This window comes from Orycteropus afer, unplaced genomic scaffold, assembly GCF_000298275.1.
Source record: "Orycteropus afer afer isolate SDZICR_OR568_19922 unplaced genomic scaffold, OryAfe1.0 scaffold00179, whole genome shotgun sequence".
Classification (NCBI taxonomy): Eukaryota; Metazoa; Chordata; class Mammalia; order Tubulidentata; family Orycteropodidae; genus Orycteropus; species Orycteropus afer.
The window spans coordinates 1,037,263-1,057,948 of NW_006921766.1; the positions used below are offsets into that span (position 1 = coordinate 1,037,263).

Consider the following 20,686-nt stretch of genomic DNA (forward strand, 5'->3'; position numbering starts at 1 on the left):
AGAGACAGGTGAAATCCAGTCAGTCTCCAGTCACCAAATTGCCACTGAGTTGACTTCAACTCATGGTGATTCCACTTGTGTCAGAGTAGAACCTGCTTCCTAGGGTTTTCATAATTTTTAGAAGTAGATCACCAAGTCTTTCTTCTGAGGCACCTCTGAGTGAACTCAAACCTCCAACTTTTTGGTTAGCAGCCAAGCACATTAAATGTACGTACCACCCAGGGACTCCTACTCTATTGTTAGTAGCTCTTAAAGGCTTTACTGGGAAGCTTCCCCCTGTGCAGTTCTTTTTTCCACACAGCTCTGTACTCCTAGAGTGTCTAAGAATGCCCAAGACCGTGGGACAGACCCTCTGGGGGTGGAGCCGCGTAGGGGCTTCAGTGGTGCCATGGACTTCCTGTGGCTGTCCTTGAATGACTGACTCCTGGAAGTTTCTGTGATGCCTTCCCAAGGGCCCATTTCTGTGGGATAGGTACCAGAAACTCCCATTCAGTGGAGGGAGACAAATGGAAGCGCCAGCTGAAGCAAGCACAGGTGAGCTGGGAAAGATGCAGCAAAAGCAGCAGTAAACCATGGACAGCCTGACTTACCCCTGGGCACTGCCCTCCCCATGCCTTCTGCAGGACCCTGAGACACACTGGAGAGGCCAGATAGATAAATCTATTATAAAGTTACACAAGTAGACCCAGGGCATAGTAAGCACTCAGCTAACCAAAAAGGTCAGTGGTTCAAATCCACTTGGTGGGAGAAAGATGTGGCAGTGTGCTTCCACAAAGATTACAGCCTTAAAAAGCCTACAGTGCAGTTCTAATCTCTTCTATAGGGTCAGTGAGTTGCAAATGACCCAGTGCCTATGGGTTTTAGTTTCTGTTAAGTTATATAGCAAGGATGGGGTGGGGGTGAGGGCAGTGTGACAAAGTCTAGTCCAATCAGGGACTCAGGACAGAGGCAGGGTCTGTGCACATTTCTGTATCCCCATCCCCAGCCCAGGATCTGGCACCAGTTAAGTGCAATGTAAAAATCTGCTGAACTGGACGTTACTAAACAGCATGGCTGCATGGACTCAGAGCAACTTTCTTAAAAACAGAACAGAGCCCTACACAGTCCACTGCCACTGTACGTCTGTAGGGGCAGGGATTCTCGGGGGGCAGTGGGGTTTGTTTAAGGAAAAGATCAACCAGAAAAACAGTATGCTGGGCTGTGGCCATGGGTGCATAAGCACCAGGCCTCCACCCTCGATTTCTTCCCCAGGACAGAGACCACAGGAGAACGAGACAAACACATGGTGCTAGTATAAGAGACTTTATTCTTTCTCCTTCATATTTCATATACAAGGCTCTGTTGTTTCATGGCTAGGGATTAACTTTACAATCACCATGGGCAGTGCCATTGTGGAGGCCAAGTATCTGCAATTTCCCTTTCTTCCTGAGAATTAGAGAACCGAGACAACTTTAAGAAACCTCACTACATTCCTTATTTACCAGTTTCAGAAGGCCTGAAATGTCGCTGCTGAAAGTTTCCATCTTGGAAAGGAATTGACTCTCCCTGCTAAGGGGTTGCCGGCTGCAGAAATCCCCTATTGTTATCAATCGGTACACACAACAGAGCACAGGACCTTTACTAATAAAGCTGGCATTTCTGGTCTCCTGTTTATTAGATGTGTGAACTTCAAATAATTTTCTTTCAAATATGAAATGTCAAATCTCAGATTGTAGGATAGTATTTCTCCACCTGATTACCCTCTTAGAAAAGTTGTCTCGGATTTTCATTTTTGGATACGCACAGTGAGTGAGGTCACTACAGCTCCTTCAAGCAGAGAGAGTAAATGCCCAGTAGCTCTCTCAGCTGTGGATTTTGCCTTCCCCTCCTAAGTGAAAGCAAATTTGGCCAAGTTGAATAGTAAAGTCACACCACAACCTATCCACAAAAATGACCAGAGCTCCCTCTTTAGGTAGAAAATACCCACAGATTTAAGCAGCAAAACAAATTCTTGCCATGTTCAAGCTGAACAGAAAGTGCCACCAACTCTGGTGGGCTGCAGCCAGGCCCCGCTGCACCGAGCAGCAGTGTTCTTCCTGTGTGGAGCTATCACTTCCCAGTGAGTTCCAGCACCTTCCTCACCATGGTCCCGATCCCGTCATGGATGTGGTGGAGCGCGGTCTCACACATGAAGGCGGGGGTCGTGACCACCTTGTTTTTCTGGTCCACATGAGCTTCGTGGGTGGAATTATGGAAAAACTGTCCCCCAACAAAGATCAGAGGGCATTCAAGCTGCCAAGCACTAACGCCTGCCTCCCCATTCCCAAACCACCACACAGTACACTTTTAAAGTTCTCAGTGTCATTCCAAATGGGGAAAAATTCTCCCCAGTGCAAGCTTCTTTGCTGAAAGGGCCCCATTTTGTGTACAGTTTATGATACTTTATTAAGCAAGATAGAATTTGTTTCTGATTGGTGTACTGTGATGGTTAACTTAAACGTACCATCTTGGCTAGACTGATTCCCAACTGCTTGTTCAAACACTACTCTACAGTCTGTTAATTGTGACTAAACCTTAAACAAAGCAGATCACTCTCTGCAACACGGGTGGGCCTCATCTCTTCAGCTGGAGGCCTGAGAAGCAAAGAGGGAGTTTCCCTAGGGTGTGCTCTGCCACCAAACTATAAACAAGACATCTTGCTAAAGCTCCCTCATTTTGTTCTTCCTATCACCTGGCCTATGGATTCTGGGATGCAAGCCTACAGGAGTCTCCAGCCTGCTGCCTGGCCTACGGATTTTGGACCCATCACTCTCCACAACTGCATGAACCAATTCTGTTGCTGTTGTTGTTTGCTGCGTTGAGTCGGCTCTGACTCACAGCGACCCTATGTACAACAGAACGAAACAATGCCCGGTCTTGTGCCAGCCTCACAATCCTTGCTATACCGGAGCCCATCGTTGCAGCCATTGCATCAATCCATCCTGCTGAGCCACTTCTCTGTGCAAATAAGTCTCTCTCTATACATAAAACCAAAAACACCAAACTCACGGCCATCAAGTTGATTCCAACTCATAGTGACCCTCTTTGGGTTTCTGAGGTGGTAAATCTTTATGAAAGTAGATCACCCCATCTTCCTTTCACTGAGCTGCTGGTGGATTTTAACCACTGACCTTCTGGTTAGCAGCCAAATGCCTTATCTACTATGCCACCAGAGCTCCTTCTCTCTCTCTCATCCTGGTTCTGTTTCTCCAGTGAACCCAGACTGTGACACATACATACTTAGGAGCAAGAGAGAAACTAGCACCTTATAGGTGAGTGTTGGTTTCATAAGCTTAACATTAACATGCCAATCATGGGGACCCCACTTACTAGGCATCTATCAGACTCCATGCTGAACAAGTGCCGCAGAATCACAGAAGTAACAACCCTCTTTAGAGAGACCTATAAATGTCCATGTGACATCAGCACCAGTTGTGTTGTCAGGGCACCAGGGGTCAGCTCTGTTGAGGGGCGGGGGTGGGGGTAAGGCATTACCCCAGCAAGACCTGGTTCAAAGGCCACCTGCCAAGGGCAGCCCAGAGGGGAAGGAAAAGCCCCAGGTGCAGCACCCACAGTCTCAGGGACAAGCATGTGGGGGGAGCATTGCCCTGGATAAGATCATGTTGCCCTGGGGACTCTGCCCCCAGCTGCCAGAAAGGATATGGTCACGTCCTTCACACAGTGCCTTGCACCCAGGGCTTTGATGGCCTCTGCAGTCCCGGTGTATGGCCACTTACCGCCTTCTTCCTGCTCATGGCCCACGGTGACCTCCACACCGTGCAGCACTCTGGCAGCAAGGGCAGGCGCAATGCAGCACAGGCTGGAAGAGGAGGAGGGAAAGTGAGCAGATTAACTTGCGTAGGTGGCAAACTACGGGATGAGGCACCCATGGGACCCACAACAACACTGACCATGCACGCCAGGGTCAATGCTGCTTCTCCAACCAGAAGAGCCCACTGCCTCCCCTTGAAACCTGCTGCCCTGGGCTTCCTGACCAGTGAATGTGGCAAAAGCAGTGGTGTGACTACTGGGCTCCACGTGGGAGATGTGTGCTTTTTCTTCAGTCTGTAGGACACTCAGGTTGGGAGCCTGGTGCCATTCTATGTACCACCACAGGGAGGAGAGCCAAAAGGCCAGGAAGGAGCCGTGCTCCCCTAGCAACCATGCTACCAGTCTCCTCTGAGCTCTCTTGTTGTTCTGGCCCCAGCATGTGTCCAAGGGCAACAGTCACAGCCACTCCACATGGTGCTGTGGTCAGGTCCCAAGAAGTGAGGGCTAATAGCAACAGCTGCTGTCTGAGTCCTAAGTTTTTGAGGCTTTGTTACACCATCAAGTCATCTCCGACTCACAGCGACCCTATACACAGCAGAACGAAACACCACCCGGTCCTGAGCCAGCTCCACGATTCTTCCTACACTTGAGCCCATCGCCGCCGCCACAATGTCAATTCACCTCATTGAGGGCCTTCTCCTCTTACGTCGACCCTCCACCTCACCAAGCATGACATCCTTCTCCAGGGAATGGTCCCTCCTACCAACATGACCAAAGTATAGGAGATGAAGTCTGGCCATTCTCACCTCCAAGGAGCATTCTGGCTGCACTTCCTCCAGGACAGACTTGTTAGTTCTTTTAGCAGTCCATGGTACTTTCAGCATTCTTTGCCAGCACTACAGCACAAAAGCATCAACTCTTCTTTGGTCTTCCTTATTCACTGTCCACCTCTTACATGCATATGAGGTGACTGAAATTACCGTGGCTTGTGTCAGGTGCACCTTAATCCTCAAGGAGACATCTTTGCTCACCATCACCTGAAAGGTCCTTTGCAGCCAATTTGCCCAGCGCTGTACGTTGTCTGATGTCCTGACTGCTGCTTCCACTGGTGTCGATTGTAGAACCAAGCAATGTGAAGTCTTTAACAATTTCAATCTTTTCTCCATTTATCATAATGCTGCTTATAGGTCTAGTTGTGAGAATTTTTTGTTTTCTTTATATTGAGATGCAATCTATACTGCACACTGTATTCTTCAATCTTCATCAGTAAGTACTTCAAGTCACCCTCACTTTCAGCAAGCAAAGTTGTGTCGTCAGTGTACTCCAAGTTGTCAATGATTCTTCCTCCAATTCTGATGCCACGTTCTTCCTCATATGGTCCAGCTTCTCAGATTATTTGTTGAGCATACAGATTGAGTAAGTATGGTGGAAGGATACAACCATCACGTGCTCCCTTCTTGATTTTAAACCATGCAGTGTTTCCTTTTTCTGTTTGAATGACAGCTTTCTGGTCTATGTACAGGTTCCTCATGAGTACAATTAAGTGTTCTGAAATTCCCATTTTTCTCAATGTTATCCACAATTTGTTAAGATCCACACAATCAAATGCTTTTGCAGAGTCAATAAAACACAAGGAAACATCTTTCCGGTATTCTTTACTTTGAGCCAAGATCTATCTGACATCAGCAATGATACTCCTCATTTCACATCCTCTTCTGAATCCAGTCTGCACCTCTGGAAGTTCTCTGCCATTATACTGCTGCAACTGTTTTTGAATTATCTTCAGTAAGATTTTACTTGCATGTGATATTAATGATATTGTTTGATAATTTCCACATTCTGTGGAACCACCTTTCTTTGAAATGGGTACAAATATGGATCTCTTCCAGTCAGTTGGCCAGGTAGCCGTCTTCCAAATCTCTTGGCATAACCGAGTAAGTGCTTCCAGTGGGGCATCCATAGGTTGAAACATCTCAACAGGTATTCCATCGATTCCTGGAGCCTTGTTCTTCCCCAATTCCCTCAGCTCAGCTTCAACGTCTTCCCTCAATACCACTGGTTCTTGAACATATGCCACCTCCTGAAATGGATGAACATTGACCAGTTCTTTTTGGTACAGTGACTCTGTGTATTCCTTCCATCTTCTTTTGATGCTTCCTGCATCATTCAATATTTTGCCCATAAAATCTATCAATATTGCAACTTGAAGCTTAAATTTTTTCCTCAGTTCTTTCAGCTTGAGAAATGCCGAGCGTGTTCTTTCCTTTTGGTTATCTAACTCTAGGTCTTTGCACGTTTCATTATAGTAATTGGCTTTGCTCAAGCTGCTCTTTGCAATCTTCTGTTCAGCTCTTTTATCTTGTCATTTCTTCCATTTGCTTTAGCTACTCTCTGCTCAAGGGCAAGTTTCAGAGTCTCTTCTGACATCCATTTTGGTCTTTTCTTTCTTTCTCGTACTTTTAACGACCTTTTGCTTTCTTCATGGATGATGCTCTTGATGTCATCACATAGTTCTTCTGGTTTTTGGTCACTGGTGTTCAATGCATCAAATCTATTCTTTAGATGGTCTCTAAATTCAGAAGTGATATACTGAAGATCATATTTTGGCTCTCGTGGACTTGTTTTAATTATCTTCAATTTCACATTGAACTTGCATATGAGCAAGCAATGGTCTGTTCCACAATCAGCTCCTGGCCTTGCCCTGGCCTTGTTGTTGAGCTTTTCCATTGCCTCTTGCCACAGATATAGTCAGTCTGATTCCTGTGTACTCTGTCTGGCAAAGTCCACATGCACAGCTGTTGTTTGTGTTGTTAAAAAAGGTATTTGCAATGAGTAAGTCGTTGGTCTTGCAAAATTCTATGATGTGATCTCCAGCATTATTTCTGTCACCAAGGCCAAATTTTCCAGCTACCAATGATTTTTGTTTGTTTCCAACTTTTGCATTCCAATCACCAGTGATAAGCAACACATCTTGATTGCATGTTCAGTCAATTTCAGACTGTGAAAGTTGATAAAAATCTTAAATTTCCTCATCTTTTGCTTTGGTGGTTGGTACATAAGTTTGGGGAGCTCTGGTAGCATAGTGGCTAAGACACTTGCCTGCTAACCAGACGGCTGGCGGTTCAAACCCACCAGCCACTCCTCGGAAGGAAGGTTGGGCAATCCTACTTCCGTAGTGATACTGCCTCGGAAACCCAAGGAGGGGTCGCTATGAGTCAGGTATGACTCGACGGCACGTAACAACAACAACAACAACATAAATTTGAGTAATAGTCATATTAACTGGTCTTCCTTGATTAACTGCTCTTCCTTGAGGAAGACCATAATCATCACTAACACCACAGCTTTATTCACTAATATTAGCCAGGTGTCCTTCTCCAGGGGGAGCACACAGTTAGTTAAAGCCAGACCTCTCCTGACTCAGTACACATGGTAACTCCTCAGGGACAAGCAGCACTCAGGGTGGGCAGTGATGGGTCAGTGGAGAGGGCTCTGGTTGATGCTGGCACAGCAGAATGCCTGTCCAGGGAGCACAGGGTCCCCACTTCCTGAGCACCTGCCCCTGGGATGTTTCCACAGCTCTGCTCCTCACCAGAACCCCTTTCTTACTCTGCCCTCAGCAACAAGCACCTCCCGAGCCAGTTCGGTCTAACCAACTGTCACCAAGGACCTTCTGTGTGCCAGGCGCACAGTGATTAGCTCTGCCCCAACCCATGGGCTCAAATGGCAAGGCCAGCAAATACACAAAGAACACACTGTGAGCAGGGCGATGGAGAGGGAACACGTGGCAGCTCTAGGACCTTCAGCCGGCTCATTGTGCTGCCAGCATGCCCATGGGGCCCTTGGCTAGACTGCCCCAAAGCTGGCCCCCCACCTACTCCTGCCTAGCACATCTGCCCTTCCTCTGCCACCACCTTCACCCTGCCTCATTCCCAGCCTTCCCTTATTCTCACACACCCCTGTTGTTTATCTTGAACAGCCCTTATCTGGTTGTATCACAACCTCTTCAAAGGCTGGGTAGAAGCTGCTGGAAGCAGCCCTAACAAAATACTCTTACATCAACTATACACTTGTTCAACTGTTTCATCAATCAATTGGTTTCATCAATTGAAACCAATTCTATTCAGAGATCTGAGATAAGTGTTTCTCTGGCCCAACAAAGGAAAAACAGATTACTCGTAGTGACAGGCTGTGGCATGTCCTGCGTGGAGGCTAGCAGAGATAGGCCTACTGCCTATCAGAGGCACGCAGGAATGAGTGTAGGGCCCACGCCACTGATGTGACCATGTGTGTGACAGCCACATCAAGATCAGGCTACAGATGGAACAAACTCTAATGAGCGTGGTCCTGACACCTCAGAGGCCCTTCCTGCGATTTTGCTTGCACTCAGTGAACCAGCAGAGCCCCTAGAAAGCCCTTGTGTCTGCCACGTCTCCGCTTCTGACCACCAGCCTAGAGATGGAAGGGAAGGCGGGAGGAAGGCAGGCCGGCCCAGTGACCTTGAGAGGATTACTCAGCGTGGCAACAGCAACCTAGGAAACACCCTCACTTCTAGAAAAAGCAAGCCAAGGAAACTGCCCCAAAGAGGTGGCTGAGCGTAGGTTTCTTATCAGCTGCCCAGAGAGTCCACACAGAATGCCCACTCTGCTCCTGGTCGGCCCCTGGACAGTAACAGGTTCAGGTGAGGGGTGTGCCTCCACACATGGGCATAATGTCTGGCAGGAGGGTGGGTGACCTGCTTTCGTGTCTGGTCATGTTTCAAATTAGTTACAACAGAGAGGCTCGCACTGGTGTTTCTCTTGACAGCGGCAGGGTCAGGGAAGGGGATAGACATGCAGCATCCTCACCCAGACTGTGACATGGCTGCTGCAGGGCCCAGGCAAGGTGCTTCCTTCTCAAGCACTGTCCTTGCACTGTCTCACTAGATCTGATCTGGGGACATGAGAGTAAGGTGCTGCACAGTGCCAGAGTCCCAGGCCAGTGGCCCAGAGGCTGATGTCATCTATGCAGCCTCAGGAACCCTGGGACAGTGCTGGGCACTGAGCTGGCCATATTCAGGCAACAGGATTGCTGGTGGGGAGCAGACAGAGGATTCTACCCAGGATTTTGTTCTTTCTCGGTTTATGATGACACAAGTAGGGAGCATCTGTCAGATGAAGGTATCAGGAGTGGCTTGAGGTCGGCCAAATAACAACTGCTGTTTTGTTGATGTTTGTGTCCAGCACCCTGCCCATGAAAGGGTTTCTCCAGCCCAGTGAGGGGGCACCAAGGCCTGCCAAGGACCCCCAATACTCCATGCCCAGCTTAGACTCTGAATCTGCAGAATCCACGAGACCTACTTCTGAGGATCAGGTTATAATCGGCACACAACCCCACTGCTGGCTGTGAGCCACAAGGGAACTCAGATGTGGTTAAGTCTGCATCAGTCTGGGCATGTGACCACCTCGTGTGTGGGTAGGCAACCAGCACGTGGTCCTTGTGGGTGAGGCGGCAGTCTGGAATGGTGTGTGCTAGTGGCAAGGATCACCTGCAAGGGATGTCTCAGGAACAAGTACAAAAACACCAGGTGCAAGGTTCTGACCAAGTACTGGCGGTGGGGGTGGGGTGGGCTGGGGGCATGAAGGAAAGGTGGCTAGTAAAAGGTTGGGGTCAAAAAGAGGCTGACCAGTGACCCTGTGGGACATTGGCAGGACTGTAGACTGCCTATGGGGAAGGGAAGCACACCCCCTCTCTTGAGAGTTATTAGGACAGGAAAGCAATGTGTCTACAGAAAGAAAGAATTTTCTACACTGGAAGCCCTGTGATGTTGTGTAAAACTCCCTCACCTCTCCTTAAGGTATGAAGATGAGTGGGGGGTTGAGAGCACACAGCCCAGAGTGGCAGCTCCACCTTAGCACAACAGGCCACTGGTCCTCAGGCCACACCCTCCTTCCACCAGTACCTGGCCTTAGACGGAGACCAAACAGCCCATGGTCCCTGCGTGAACATCCAACCACCACCAGACCCCAGGGCACACGCACCCAATGGGCTTCCCAGCGCCATGGAACTCCTTCAGCACACGTTCCACATCTTTGTTGACTTTGCAGTCCTTCCCGTCCACCGCAAATGTGCTCCTGCCATGAGGGAAAAGCCTTCCTCAGAGAGAGACTGCCACACCCAATTCATTTACTCAGGACACTTCCAGCCCCACCTCCCATCAACCATGAGAGAAAAGCCTTCCCAGAGAGCAATAACCCCTAGTCCTGCTAAACACTTAGCTTCTGTCCCCCACCCCTCACAGATCTTACGCACACGCTGTTACTCAGAAGCATTTGAAGTGAAAACACACATATGTGTGTACACGTGTGAAGATGTAATTTTTTAGAGAAAAGCACAGAAAGCAGGGCACAAGAGGGAGGGGCAGGGTGGGGAAGTGACAATGGTCTGAGCTAGCCAGAGACCACAGAGACTCGGTCAGTCTGTCCTACCCCTACACCAGGGCAACGCTTTACACTTGCACTTGCACACGGGAAGTCAAGAGGCAGCAAAACATGTCAGAAATCAGAAAAAAGAGTTTCAGAAAAAGAAATTACGTGGCCTATAAACAATCAAAGATGCTTGACTTTACTAACAATCAAAGAAATGCCGATTAAAACAAGAGACCCTCTTCTTCACCACTCGAGCAACTAATGAGTTGCTGAAGGCATAGAGAAAGCCCCTCAGCCACAGAGGCATAAACTGAGGCAATGTCTTTGGAAGGCAATTCAGGAATGCATTTCAAAATTAAAAACATACACACCTTTCTACCAAGAATTCCAGTAATAGCTTCACTCTAGTTCTTTATTCTATTTCTTAATCTAGGATATCTAAGCAGCACTGTTTGTAACTGCAAAGGACTGGGAAATCTTTTGGGAGATGGGTGCCTATTATCCTGACCACAGTAGCTTCACATGGTGGTATACATGTCAAAACTTATAGCACAGAACACTTTAATGTATGGCAATTATACCTCCATCAGCTATTAAAAACAAACAAATCAAAAGGGAAGACTGGATAGACTGTATTTTCTGCATATAACCCACCCATGGAATGAACACGTACATGCATTATCACACACACAGAGACTAGCATGCAAGGGATTTGCCCAAAAATGTGTAACATGCACATTATTTACATAAAACTACCATAATCCAAACACCCATCAGTAGCATACTAGTTTAACAAGTCATTGTATAGCTCTCCAGTGGAATATATGCCAACTTTAAAAATGATGAACAATGCCCAAGCTATACTGTTAAGTGAAAAAATCTTGTATGTACTCGTGTCCCCTAAAAATATATGTCAAAGTCCTAACCTCTGTACCTAAGGATGTGGCCCTGTTTGGGAACAGCTTTCACGTTAAGGGGGTTATACTAGAGGAGGGTGAGTCCTAAACCTAATCCCTTCTGAATGGTGTCTTATAAAAAGAGCAGAACAGACACACAAAGACACACATGGTGGAAAGATCAACACCATGCACCTATAAGCCCAGGGATGCCAAGGATTGCTGGCAGATATCAGAAACTAGGAAAGAGGCCACAAAAGGAATCAACACACCAAGACTCTAATTCAGACTTTTAGCCTCTTGAACTGTTGGGAATTAAACTTCTGTTTTTTAAAGCCCCTCACTTGTGGTAACTGTATTACAGCAACACTAGAAGACTAAAACAAATACAAAGCACAGAACAGTTAAGTTTAAGATGCTATCATTTTGTTAATTTTCAACCCACCCACATACACATAATCTGAAATAAATGCAATAAACTGGTAATGTGAACTCAGCCGGGGCCTGGGCCATCAAAGGCTGCCTTTTTTCTGGAAAATTCACCTATGATGGGGCCAGCAACCAGGAGATGGAGCTGCCCCCAGATGGGAATATGAGCTTGTGGACCTTGAGGCTAGTAAGCTCATCAAATGCTGGGATGCAATTCACCAAAACAAATAACCTCAACTCGCCTCATGTCAATGCTTTTAAATCAACAAGATGTGAGTCGTCAGCCATGTTGGGGAGACATGACGCCTAGACGAGTCTTCAGGCTGTTCTTCCACCCACTAGGGGAGGTGCCAATGGTCAGAGGTAAGGCTCTACATGTGTGAATTTGACTCCTGCTTCCAAGACTAAAGCCCTGAGCCTGGAACCTGCCCTCTTTGGAAGTAAAAATCAGCACATGCAGGCACTCTGCCATCTCCCATCCAGGAATCTGGAACAGGAAGACAACATGGGCAAATTACTGAAAAAACATCAGTTGTGATTTGCTAAGATAGTTTCCCTTTCAGGGCTGACCCTTAGGAGAGGGTCTGGAGTGGCATGAGGTGGCTCCTACAAGGAGAATGGATGAGTTGGGAAAAGAGAGAGCTCAAACCCAGATGCAATGGCCCATTCCAAACCCTGCAGGGAAGGGGGGCTCGTGGGTCCAGAGTGAGGAAGACATGGGATCAGGATCATCATGCTTTAGAAGGCTTAGCCAAGTCTTCCCCTTGCTCCGGGTGCAGGACACCCAGAGCAGGGAGAGTGCACAGCCAGCCTGGAGGGCACTGTGCTACTACAGACAAAGGAGTAAAAGACAACTTGCCAACAAGACAAACCAAGATGATCATGTTGAGTGGACCTGGATGGAAGATGACAAACTATTAATACAATTTCCAGAAACAGAGGTCAAGCAGGCAGTTGGAATGGGGGGTGAAAGAATGGCTAGGGCCTGAGATCTACAAGTGGGAGTTGTATGAATGGACGTGACAACTGAAGCCATGTGCAGAGATGAAATTCCTGGGGGCGCAAATGGGGATCCACACAGGAGAGAAGAGCCAGCGAGGGGGTGCAATTAGCACATCTGAAGAGAACCAAGATGGGCCTGAGTCAAGGAAGCCAGGGGGCTTCCAGAGTCAAAAGAGGGATAAAGAGGGTGAACCAAGTTTAGGATGAGATTACAAGTAACCTTTAAGGGATAACCTGAGCAGCACAGCAATGAAAGAACCAACCACGTGAGGCAAGAAGATGCTGAGAGGGTCTGACAGTGAGAAGGGGATGCAGGAATGGTTAAACTAGGGGAAGGAGGACAGGAGTCAGAAGGAAGGAGCACCCATAATCAAGGCTGCAGATTCCTAGGCCTCAAAAGTGGCCTGGTGAATGGGGTAAAAAGCCACGAGGATTTGTTTTGTGCTCCTACAAAGTAGGGAGGTTGTAGCAAAGCATTTTGTTGGATTTGTCGTCTATTATCAGAGACCCCAGAGCAAAAATACATCCAGGTCTAGACCTTGCTCTGGGACACGAGGTCTTAACCTCAACGTAGGGGAGCATTCAGCCCTGGACCCTACTTTACTACCTGCTTCATCTCCATCTGGATTGTCACCACACTGTCACACACTCAGACTGCAACCTCTGGACACGAGCTATTTCCCATCCTTCCATACTTAACAGCTGAACTTAATGCTCCTAGAAATACTGCAAAACTCCACTAAAAAGTCAGTCACTAGAGAGTGGCCCTCCGTCCCCTCAGGCTGGGACAGCATGTGGACAGTGAAGCCACACTAATTATATTATCATGAGACATGAATGAGAAATCAGAGTTGGAAAAGGGAATCTGAAACCTGGAGGACGTCACAATGGAATATGCTGCTGCCTCCCAAGCTCATGTGCCACTGACTGTGGCCACAGAGAGTCGAAAGCAAACTGAAAAGGAGGAAGGGCTTCCTTGCTCCTTCCAGAGAAAAACGTCATTCAAAAACATGTCAACAGGAAAAGAACTTTCCACACTCCAGACTGTACAGAACTGATGTTTTTAAGGAACAAAAACACTGAGGTGGATGTGAAGTCATATAGGGCATTCAGTGACAGCACGGCCCATACCCTGTGACTGCGTCCACTACCAGATGAGCTCTGTGAAGACAACCCTCCTGGGAAAAAGTGAGAACCATTCATGCCCTGTGGAAATACTAGCAAAGCTTCAAATCTAACCATCGATCCCTCATTAATGGCGGAGCACACACTGTTTGGACCCTAAAGCCCACCAACAACATCGTTTCCATGTCTATTGCATCTTGTGAAAAGCAGTAGATGACCCCAAATATCAAAATACACACAGGTTTTTGGCTGCTCCGAATCCTCCAGGGAAGATGGCAGCATCGTGGTCAACTGCATGGAGCTGGGCCAGGTCAGTGATCTTGCCACGTGCAATCCTTGCTGATTCTGTCAGAACATTCCTGGGAGAAGAAGAGAGTAGCTTGACAGAAAGGTTTAGAGCACAGACAGAAGGTAGGAGAAGGGTGCAGGGGAGTCGAGAGCCCCAGTCCCCACAGAAAGGCAAGAGTACACATTGTTCCATGAAGGCCTTGACTTGGGGAAGTGTGTTCACACCTGCAGAAAACTTGTGTTCCTTTTTTAATTCTTATTGTGATATGGGTGGAAGTTTACAAAGCAAATTCATTTTCCACATAGCAGTTCATACACATTTTGTTTCATGACATTGACTACAATTCCCCACAATTTAACAGCTTTCTTCTCACTTCCTCCCCATAGTTACCTCTTCCATGTCCTTCCCTCCCAAGCACTCCCCATGATCCCCCACAACTGTCTCCTTATGCAAATGCAAACACTGCCCTTTTGTTCTCCCACAACTGAGGGCTCTAAGGAGTGTATCTACCTGATGTAAATGTTCACTCCATATGCCCGTTGTTTAGCACGAAGCCATAGGAGTGAGTTCAGTTACAGACCTGAAGGGTAATTAGGGGCCATAGTCTCAGGGGTCTCACCAGGCTCTATCAGACCAGCAAACCTGATCTTTTTTTTTCTTTTATGATTTTGAGTTTTGTTCCACATTGTTTTCCCACTCTATCCAGGATTTCTTGTACCGATCCCCCTCAAGTGGTTGACAGTGGTAGCTGGGTACCATTTAGTTCCGGTTTCATGGTCACAGAGGCTGAGGATCACATGATCTACCAGGCCCTTGGACTAACTGAAACTTGTGTTTCTAATACAGCATTCAAGGTCACTGCCAGGAAAGGCAGGATACTTAGTGTAACAATAATGCTGAGCTCAAATGTTTCTTGGAATTCTTTCAGAACTGCATTTCAGGACCTACAGCAAATTACTCTGAACCTTCTGCATTGGCCAAGGTCCAGGGAGGAAAAGCTAACCCTGCATGTGTTTAAAGCAGACAGAATTTAGTACAGGAAATCAGTTAAACAGGTAATGGGAAGATTAAGATGCTATGAAGTGGGTTAAATGCAGCAAGGTAAAGATTTGCAACTGCAGGAAACGGGCACCACCTTGGGCTTCTGGGGCAAAGGGGGCAGGCTTGGCTTGTAGTCGGGGTGGGGGGCGGTTTGCTAACAAGTGGAAACTGCAGCCACAGAAGAGACAAAGCTTCGTTTTTTAATTCCCACCATCCCCTCCCCACAGTCTGAACCCAGGTGGAAGATACTGACACTGGTGCCTGGGACACACAGCCTGCAGCACAAGGCAGAACTGCTCTCACAGAACCCAAGACTGGACGTATCTTGGTGACAGAAACACTCTGGGAAAGAGCTAAAGGCCCATGGAATTGACACTGGTCAGATGGGAGAGATCAGATCAAGGAGCGGCCACTGGTGGAGGGGAGCTGCCAGGTCAAACAGTGTGGTCCCTGGTCAGAGAAAGTGAAGATAGCTACACTTCATGGGAGATGACAAATTCAACCTCCTCTCACTGTTCAGGTAAGTGCTAGATGATGAGAAATCTTCTGTGTTGCCCATGTCAACTGAGGCACAATGGGAGCTTCTCAACATGTCTCTATCCTGCCCATTCATCACATCTAAACACAAGAGCTCTGGTAACATACTGCCTAAGGCACTTGACTTCTAACCAGAAGGATGGCAGTTCAAACCCACCAGCCACTCCTCGGAAGGAAGACTGGACAATCTACTTCCGTAGTGATACCGCCTAGGAAACCCAAGGAGGGGTCACTATGAGTCGGGTCCAACTCGACAGCACATAACAACAACAACAAAGACAAGAGGAGTGACTCACCTGGTCTCTCCCTCAGAAGGCTGCCCCTTGGTGTGGTCAATCACATGCATCTGTGGCACATTTGGGGCAAAGATCTGAACATCAGCACCTCCGCGGCTCAGGTGGACCAGGATCCTGCACAGGGATCAAAAAGGCAACTTCAAGACATATCTACCCAGAAATGTAATGTTATTCATTTTCAAAGAAAGGTTTTCAGCTAGAGGACTGAAGAGATCATCAGTCCCAATGCCTCACTTCATAAACTGAGGCACAAGGGTTGGGTGACGAAGCTGGTACTACAGGCTGATTCCAGTACCCAGTCTGCTGGTGAGTGCTTGCCCTTTACCACAGCCAGTCTGACCTCACACAAGCTTCCATGGGTGAGCACACCACAGTGAACACCCCAGGGATGAGGAGGCAACAGCTGCAGCTTTGACAACTGTGTATAACACAGTTTAGTGGTAGAATTCTCATCTTCCATGCAGGAAATTCTATTCCATTTCTGGCCAAAACACCTCATGGGCAGCCCCCACTTGTCTGTCAGTGGAGGTTTGTGTGTTGCTATGATTTTTAACAGACTTCAGTGGAGCTTCTAGACTGAGACTAGGAAGAAAGGCCTGGTGATCTTCCAAAAAGAAAAAAAAAAAAAAATCAGCTAATGAAAACCCTGTGGATCACAACAATACAAATCATAACCAATCATGGGGATGGCACAGGATCAGGTAGCATTTCACTCCACTGTACATGGGGTTTTGAGCAGTCGGGGCAACCTAATGGCAGTGAACAAACTTAGTATGCTCAATGACCAATTTTCCCCAACTTCTCCATAGAGGGGTGCAGTGGTTACGTTTGTGTGTCAACTTGGCTAGGCCTGGTTGAATGGTTGGGCAGCTGGATGTAGTATTCCCCATGATGAGACTGGTAATCAACTCCATGGTGGAAACTACTGGGAGCAGCTGAGTAGCTGCCTTTGGGTAAGTGGTCTGCTTCCCATATATAAGAAACAGCTTTGGGAATGGTCTCTAGCTTATGGCATGTTTGAACCCTACATGTAGTTGTGTCACTGTTCAGCAGCCTGCCATGCTCTGCTAACCTTGGGACTCACAATGGAGTTGAATGAATGGCCTGCCATGTGGTTTGGAAACATTGGGACTGTGGCTTTTTACCTATCATCCTTGGGTTTGTCAGTCTCAGCAGCCAACAGCTGTCTGAGTGAAGAAACGCCTCTAGCTCCAGTGGGCCAGGAGCAAGAAGCAGAGCTGAACCCCAAGGTTGAGGGGCTTTCACCCAGCCCCTAGAGCCTGGCACTTTCAACTTGGATTAAAGCCTCCAAACTGTAAGAGAATAAACTCCTACTTGCTAAGGCCATCCCATTTATTCCTGTCAGAGCAGCATTAGACAACCAGAACAAGGGGGTTAGGAAAGACACAGCGACCGGCATAAGCAGGCCAGGAGGAAGTCTCCCCTCCCCAAGGGCCCAGGAAACCACTAGTGATGACAAAAGCTGACGTTAAGTGCTTGTTCTGTGCAAACCACAATCCCAAATACCAATGCATAACCACTCACTATCACCCACCTAGAGCTGGTGCGATGACTATGCCCCTTGTGCAAGTGAGAAGACTGAAATATGGGAGTGGAGGAACTTGCTGAGATTCTCATTAGTATTTGGCCATCAGGATCTGGCCTGGGTGCCCGGGTCCCACTACGTGGCACCACCTAGGCACTGCAGAGACATTTCCTTGTCCATGTGCCTGGGAGCTGCCAAGCCATGCCCTGCCTCCTCCACTTCTGGACTCCCAAGCCCAGAAAACTCACCAGGGTCCTTAGTTGCCTACCAGCTCAGCTTACTGTTAAAGTTCACTGCTGTGTCTAGTGTCCACAACACTCACGTGGGCGACACTGCCAATGGAGGGCAGGTGCCACTACTGTGCAGAGCCATTAGCCTCAGGCTCCTTAAGGTAGATGAGAGCCGGAATTTCCTGGACAAGAAGTACACAGGCACTGCAGGGGTTATTCCCTCTCACTCTCCTCTCTCCAACTGACTCTGCATCACTTGGGGAACATGATGAGCTGGCCACTGGAGCAGCCTACTAGATATGCTCACAGTTGCTTATTAAAACAAAATTAAAAGTCAAGCACAAACTAATGAACTGATTACATAAACTATGATCTGTCTACAACCTAGAATGCAAAGCAACCATTAAAAACCATGCTGTATAACATACTACACAAAAACACTGTCTACATCCTACTTTGGTGAGTAGCGACTACGGTCTTAAAAGCTTCCAAGTGGCCATCTAGATGCAACAATGGCTCTCTCCTCATCCAGAGCCAAGAATGAAGAAAACCAAAGATGCATGGAAACAGTCCAAAGTACTGGCAGACCATGCGATTCTCAGTCTATATGACCCATGAGACCAGAAGTAGTAGATGATGCCCAGCTACAACTGTCAACCACTCAAAGGGGAATCAGCAGAGCAGATCCTGGATAGAGTAGAAGAACAATGTAGAACAAAACTCAAAAGCATAAAAAAAGACCAGGTTTGCTTCTCTGACAGAGCCTGGTGAGACCCCCTAGCTACCTTTCAGGCCTAGAATTGAACTCACTGCTGTGGGGTCCAGCCAAACAGTGGACAGACATATTGGGTGGACATTTACATCAAGTAGACACATTCCTTGCAATGATGAATCATCAGAGAACAGAATGGCAGTGTTTACACAGAAAGATAGCTGGGGGGCGGACAGGAATGCACAAGGAGGACACAGGGAAGACATAACTGGGGGGGGGGAGTGGGATGAGAGCTGTTAAACTGTGGAGAATTGCAGTCAACATTGTAAAACAAAATGTGGATGAACTGCTCTATGGAAAATGAATTTGCTCTGTAAACTTTCACCCAAATCACAGTAAAAATTGGGGGAAAAAAATGCTGCAGGTAATTAAGGCATGGGAGTGAGTACAGATAGAGGTGAGGAAAATGTTTCCAAGTGCACATTCAGTCTAACTATGCTGCATGTGAAACATGTACTGAAAAATACCAGACAGAAAATACCGTGGTCATCTCTAGGTGGTAAACTTGTTGTTAGTTGCCATCAAGCCAATTCCAACTCGTGGCGACTCCACGTGTGCTGAGCAGAAATGTGCTTCCTAAGGTTTTCAGGAGCTCTGGTAGCATACTGGCTAAGACACTTGCCTGCTAACCAGACGGCTGGCGGTTCAAACCCACCAGCCACTCCTCGGAAGGAAGGTTGGGCAATCCTACTTCAGTAGTGATACTGCCTCGGAAACCCAAGGAGGGGTCGCTATGAGTCGGGGCCGACTCGACGGCACATAACAACAACAACAACAGGGTTTTCAGGGCTGTTCCTTTCAGATCCCCAGGCCTTTTTTCTGACACACCTCTGGGTTGGTTCAGAACCACCAATCTTTCCACATGGTGCTTAACTGTTTGCATCATCCAGCTACCTGGGTGACAGGCGATATGTTTTAAATTTCCTTTTGTCTCCCTGTTTTGCACAGGGCATTTTTTAAATCTTTGTATCCCCCTATATTTTGGAGATTTATTTGCCCTTTTAATCAGAGAAAAGTTATTACAAGTGCAAACTTCCCAAAGGACTTGGGCGGGAACGAGGGCTCTGTCGCTAAGGCCTTACGCTGAAGCCTCGTGTATCTCGGTTCCGTCATAGACGCCGCATCCGGACAAAACCTAAGAAGAGAGGGCGGTGTCAGTCCGGGCCCGACCTCCGGCGGCCGGGCGCGCGCGGTCGTGTCCCCGACACCCTCCCCGCGGGTCCTGCTCTCGCCAGGCCCCGCCTCCCTCTGGAGACTTGAGAACGCTCGCATGCCTGGGCCTTGCACTCACCAGCGCGACCTTGGCTCTGGAGCGCGGCGCGGAGCTATGGAGGGCCGCGCTAGACGAAAGCACTTGCCTGCCGGGAGACAGCATCCCCAGGCGTCCAGGGAGCGGCGCAAATAAACAGGCCGCTGCCAGCCTTGGCGCCATCAGAACCCTAACAGCAGTCATAACAGCGCGGAGTACTGTGGGGGCAGGAGGTGATGAAGAGGTGGGCAGGGCCGCGCCTGCGCAGAGTCGCCGGAGTGCCGTCCTGGGACCCGCCCCCGTTCCGGCCCCGGGAGTGCGTTGGTGGGCAGGGCCGTGTCTACCCACAGTCTCCAGCGTGGAGCCCTTGGCTCGCCCCCACGAACATGGCGGTAAACGGGGCTGCGCCTGCACAGAGTCGCAAGGAAGTCCTTTCCGGCTCGTTCGTTTGAGCGCGCCTATGGGCGGGGCCGCGCCTGCGCAGAGTTGCCGTGTGGGGTTCCATATTGTCCCGCCAACGCGGAATTCGTGCTGAGGACTGCCTGTCCCTATCCCTCCAGGTCCCCGGGACTGGGCTCCCGTCCATCCCTCCTTGCCCCTCGGTGATCTTGGGCTACCTAGGTGCGATGGCAGGTAGAAAGCCGCCAAGCCCTGGGTCCACGTGATCCACCGATATGAATCGCTCTCTCCCACTCTATCCAGAGATCTGGGGTTGAGTACCTTTTGGTTCCCCCCAGTGCGGGCCTCGCTGCCCGGCGACTGGGGAGTGTTCCCCTAGGACACAGTCCTTTTAAGAAAAATCAGAGATTTCAAAAGCAGACCAGAGTAAAATGAGTCCCGGGAGTCCTTCACTCAGCTTCAACAGGAACCCCTCAAGGCTCGTCCTCAAGCTCCACCTCCAACCCATTCCATCCTGGAACATCCCTATGTTTAACCAAATCCTATACTCTTTATGGGAGCTCTGGTAGCATAGTGGCTAAGACACTTGCCTGCTAAACAGACGGCTGGCGGTTCAAACCCACCAGCCACTCCTCGGAAGGAAGGTTGGGCAATCCTACTTCTGTAGTGATACTGCCTC

At 48.4% G+C, this 20,686-nt stretch overlaps 1 protein-coding gene across 1 annotated transcript; it reads right to left on the reverse strand.

Moving 5' to 3' along the window:
* Positions 1-2,088: 2,088 nt before the first annotated feature.
* On the reverse strand, positions 2,089-19,812 carry GATD3 (glutamine amidotransferase class 1 domain containing 3). Its single transcript, XM_007947250.1, has 7 exons — positions 19,651-19,812; positions 19,442-19,494; positions 15,812-15,925; positions 13,888-14,007; positions 9,810-9,902; positions 3,682-3,838; positions 2,089-2,217 (listed from the first exon to the last, which is right to left on the reverse strand). The coding sequence occupies exons 1-7, from the start codon at positions 19,810-19,812 to the stop codon at positions 2,089-2,091; spliced, it is 828 nt and encodes a 275-aa protein (XP_007945441.1).
* Positions 19,813-20,686: the final 874 nt, after the last annotated feature.